The sequence below is a fragment of the Rhinolophus hipposideros genome, assembly GCF_964194185.1.
Source record: "Rhinolophus hipposideros genome assembly, chromosome: 21".
In the NCBI taxonomy this organism is placed as follows: Eukaryota; Metazoa; Chordata; class Mammalia; order Chiroptera; family Rhinolophidae; genus Rhinolophus; species Rhinolophus hipposideros.
The window spans coordinates 40,215,848-40,220,854 of NC_138067.1; the positions used below are offsets into that span (position 1 = coordinate 40,215,848).

Below are 5,007 nucleotides of genomic sequence, written 5' to 3' on the forward strand. Positions count from 1 at the left end.
CCATATTCCAGGCTGGCTATGAGAAAGCGAATAGGAAGCTCCCACCGTCCCTGTGACAGCTTTTTCTTCTCTCTGTCCTGGCACCATGAGGAGACAAGTGACAGACAAAGATGAGGGAAATACATCTGCTGCCCTTAAAAAGCTAGAACACCCAGGCAGGATATATACAACGGTAACTTTATTTCCCAAAGCTGCAAACCAGCGCAGCAGAAGCTGGGGATACTGGGAGAGATTGGAAGAACAGGCGCTGGGCCAGCCCAGTCCAGTGGTGGGAAAGGGAAGAGAGGGTACCCAGGACCAGGGAAGTAGGGAAAGAGGGGGGTTTCCAGGTGGAGCTCATAGTAGGGTGCCAGCAGCCACAGCCAACAGAAGAACCACCAACCCGGCCAAGGGAGCCGCAGAGCCTTTATTATGGGCCCCTCCTTTTGTGGGGTACTGCCCCATATTACTACGGTCCTGGTGGCCAGCAGCACCTCCAGCCAAGTGAGATTCCTCTTCCCGGGAGGTCTCGGGTTCTACTTCCTTTGGAAGAGTCTGGCCGGATGAGGTTGGGGTGGGTTTGGTGGTAGAGGTGGGTTTGGTGGTAGAGGTGGGTTTGGTGGTAGAGGTGGGTTTGGTGGTAGAGGCGCGTGTGGTTGGGGCTGGTGTGGAAGTAGTGATGGGGGTGGTTGGGACCAAAGTGGTGGGCTGGGGAGCGGGCAGCAGGACAAGGGGTGGGATTCCAGAGGAGAAGTAGGTCCTGTTGCGGAGGTCTGAGTTACAGCGGGACCCTTTGCAACAGGAGCCACTGAGTGTGAATCCGGGACCCGTCACCGTATCCCGGGTGCAGAACTCGTCCTTGACACAACCCCGGACGGGCAAGGATACAGTCACATTAGCTGCAGGAAGGAGAAACAGGTAGGTTGGTGGTTGAAGCGAGTGGGGTAGGCACAGCTAGAAAGAAACCTAGAGGTAAGAACACCCAAAACAGGACAGACGGGCTCTGCATCCATGAATCCAAAAGTCTCAGCTCAGGCCCAACTTTGAGAAACACTGTCCCAATCTTTAGCACCTGGTGGACCACATTTCCCGTAGTAGTTTGAAGAGGAAAACTGTACGCTGAACTACACGTCCCACAATACCTTGGAAGAAAAGTTTGTACTTGGATACACCTTGCACACGACCGAAGTGAAGAACGACCCCTACAAAGCTCCCGTCATTTCCCACACACTTCTCCCCCACACCAGCAATATTTAACCTCAGTCAGAACTACATCTTCCATAATACACCTGGCAGAGGATGGCGTTTGAAGAACTTCATCTCCCATCGTTCTCTGAGACAGAGCTCAGGAGGCCGAACTACATCTCTCCGAAATGGTTAGGTGGACACCCTAAAACTCTTGAGTTTTAAGGAGTCAGAACTAGGTTACCCATAATGCCCGAGCAGAAGCTTGAAGGTTTAAATACACTTCCTATTGCACATCCCTCCATTCTGCACTTGGCAGGCCTCCATGGAAATCTATTTCCCAGAAAAACTCCAGGACTAAAGCATCCCTACCCTCAGGCTATACTGGGGATAGGACTGAATTTTTCAGGACGCTCTAGGAAAAAACTAGCACTTAGGCCTACAGCCCCCAGAATGCGTTGGAGAGGGGGAACCCTTTGAGTAAAGGCAAAGCCTACGACAACTCCTGCAGCCCAGTGCTCCCGGGTTCGCTCACCTGCCATCAAGGTGACGTTGCCATCGAAACAGCCCTTGTAGAAATGGTCGCTGGCATTGTAGCAGCTCACGACGGGTGGTGCCGTACCCTGGCACGCCTCGCGGCTCAGCCCCACGCAGCTGTAGCACTCCGCGCCGTTGGGCTGGTACGCACTCTCATTGCCTGCGAGGGTAGCGAGTCGGAAGGAAGGGGTCAGAAAAGTTCGGAAAGCACAGCTGTGCCTGAGTTCGCTCCAGCCTAAGTCTCCACCCCTCGACGGACGCTAGCTCAGCTCTAGCCCCACCCACCACGTGACCTCGCCCACTGAGCCCGCCCCTGGCGTCCAACCTCACAGGCGCCTGCCGCAAGGAAGTCCCGCGGGCTGCGACTTGGCTCCGCCCCCAGCCATGCTGCGTTCACCGCGCCCAGCTTGGTTGGGATCACCCCTAGCTGCTCAGCCCGTGTGGCTCCGCCCCACGGCTTAGTGGTCAGCCCTCACCCACCTGAAGGGTTGAGAGCTCGTGTGGTGAGGTTGAGCTTGGCGTTGCAGCGGTCCTGGGCGCATTGCTGCAGCTGGATGAAGGCCAGGAGCCCGTAAAGGTCCAGTCCGCGATCATTCTTGCCCGGGAGTCCCGAGCCGCAGCCGCGGACTGCCACCGAGAATTGCCCGTGGACTACCGAAAGAAGAGGGGGAGGGATCAGAGCAGGCGGGGCCCTCAGAAAGAGCCTATCCAGAGGAAAGAGCCGCAGATAGAGGAGCAGAAGAACCTCAAAAAGCTGAGTCGGAGAGCTGCCAGGCTGACAGACACTGGACAGAATCCAAGGGGAGGGCCATAAAGGGGCGGAACCGCAGAAAGCAACGTCACAAGGAACTGAGAGACCGAAAAGGCGCGGGATCCGAGAGGGGTGGGATCTTCTGGGAGCGTGATTCCACAAAGGGTGGGTCAGGGTTGGAGCCTCAGCCTAGGGAACCTAGGATTCTACAGGAATCTCCATCACCAAGGGCCCCATTGGATAGGGGAGGTTGGGTTAGGGAGAAGATTCTAGCAGGAACAGAGAGAGTAGGGAGGTATCAATGACGGAGTGGAAAGGGATAAACGTGTGCCCTGGAAGGGAACGGGGTCCCAGATCGCAGCTCTTCTAGTTCACCCCACCCAGTTCGCAACTCTCAGCCCCTCACCTCTCTCAGCCCTAACGGCGTGATTGCGTTGAAGGGCCCGGCCCGGCTGAAAGGGATGTGCTCGAGGGGTGTGGGCAAGTTCAGAGAGAGAGGCGGGACTACGAGGAGGCAGTGCCTGGTTGGAGGAGCTTTAAGGGGTAGGTGAGCATGGTCCAGGGGGTCCCACTCACTGGTCTCCACCGCCCCCACGGCCTCTGTGCAGACTTCCACGCCCTGCGCGCACTTCACGGTCTTGGTCTTCTGCGGAGAGCATCCGTCATCTGCTTTCTGCACGCAGCTGTAGCACTCCAGGGCCTGCGCTCCTGGGGGTGCAGGGCCACGTACAATCAGTGACTCCTACCGAAGCCTTCCTCGCGCCCCCAAAAGAGAAATAGTCCTACCCACGCCCTCTGTTTCCGGAACGAGATAATCCTACTGCACACCCTTCTCCAAGGCAGGAATAAGGAAAACCTTCCCACAAATCTGGGGTCATGGGATACACTGTATCCCTTTCCTTCAAGCCCCCTCTGCTTACAGTGGGAGTGTTTTTCCAACAACGCCTTATGCCCCTCTGCCGTGGCGCCCGGCGGGAACTCAGCCATGGATGGGGGTGGGGGACACCTTCCCATAGTTCTCTGTTCAGGATAAGAGAACTTTTCCCACATTTGGGTAGATTCAGCGAGGGGTCCCTTCCCACAAGCCCTCTCTGACCGGGGCAGGGGACTTTCCCACAGCCTCCCTCAGCTCAGGATGGAAGAACTTTTACCACCGCCGCCCAGGGCAGGAATCCTTCCCACAGTCTCCTCTGCCCAGGATGGGGGGCCTATCCCACTGCCCCCTCTGACCAGGGCAGATGATCTTTCCCGCAGCCCTTCTGCTCAGGATGCCAAGATCTTTCCCACAGCTGTCTCTGTAGAAGGTGAGGGGACCGTCCTCTCCAGAGCCCCCACTCGACCCCCTCCACGCCCTCCGGGTAGCAGACCCACCTTCCCGAAGCAGCAGCAGCGATGGCAGCAGCAGCAGCAACAGCCAGCCTGTAGTCCACATTACGGCCGGGGCGCCGGCTTTCCTGGCCTGTCCCATGGTGAGATCCTCCTCCCTCAGCGTCCCCCCTCGGTGTGCCGCCTCCCAACCCAGGCCCTCTTACCTGAGCCCAGGATGAGTAACTTACCCCCAGGCAACCCCGGCCTTGCCCAACCGGGCCAAATCAGCGTCCGCTGTGGGGTAGCGTACCCGCCCCTGGGTGCGTCACCTCCAGCTGCCGAGGAGGAAAATGGCGGGAGTCCAGGTTCCCTGATGGTTCTCAGGGGAGTCAGTATGTTTGGGGGTCACAGGGGAGAGCACTGAGGTTCTCAGAAGGGTCTGCTCAACACTGGGCACTCGCTACATATTTAATGAGTACCCACAGTGTGCTGCTGGCTTTGGTCTGAGTGACATGGAGTTTAAGACAACCAGTGCCTATCCGCACAGAGCTCATAGTCTGCTGGAGAGACAGATATTCATCAAATAATCATACAAATTATTATTTATAATGAGGACAATGAAGGGAGAAGTATAGGAAGCTCCAAGGAAGTGTGGAATCTAGAAGTGAGGGCTGGTCAGTGAGGCTTCCTGGAGGATGTATTAATAATTCATTCGAGCTGTGATCTCAAAGACATGGAGGATTTAGACGGTGAGACAAAGCAGGTCAGGGTGAGAACAGAGTGCCTTACAAAGCAGAGGGAGCAGCACATGCAGACACCTAGAGATGGGAAGTAGCATGGACTGCTCAAACTCAGAGAGGACAGCAGTGCAGGGGGAGCTCAGAGGGTGAGGGGGAAAGGGTGGAAACTGAGGCAGAAGTGCCAGGAAGGGGTCAGACCATTCAGCGCATTACAGGCCCCCAGAAGGGATTTGAATTAATTCTGAGAAAGGTGAAGAACCTTTGAGAGTCTCCGTTGGCTCCGTTCAGGTGTACAATTCTGTATTACATCATCTATAAATCCCATTGTGTGTTCACCACCCAGAGTCAGTTCTCCTTCCATCACCATATATTTGATCCCCCTTACCCTCATCTCCCACCCCCCACCCCCCAGATTTGCTTTCTAATATGATCAATCTGGGAAACAATGCAAATATTCATCAACAAGGGAATGGAAACAGTGGCGCCTGTGGAATATTACACAGCAAT

The 5,007-nt window shown here is 56.0% G+C and overlaps 1 protein-coding gene across 1 annotated transcript; it reads right to left on the minus strand.

Moving 5' to 3' along the window:
* LYPD3 (LY6/PLAUR domain containing 3) lies at nucleotides 1–3,920 on the minus strand (the record flags this gene model as incomplete). Its single annotated transcript, XM_081031896.1, has 5 exons — nucleotides 1–878; nucleotides 1,700–1,861; nucleotides 2,182–2,352; nucleotides 3,029–3,160; nucleotides 3,824–3,920. 5 exons carry the CDS (start codon nucleotides 3,918–3,920, stop codon nucleotides 337–339), a joined length of 1,104 nt encoding a protein of 367 aa, XP_080888022.1. The 3' UTR covers nucleotides 1–336.
* Nucleotides 3,921–5,007: the final 1,087 nt, after the last annotated feature.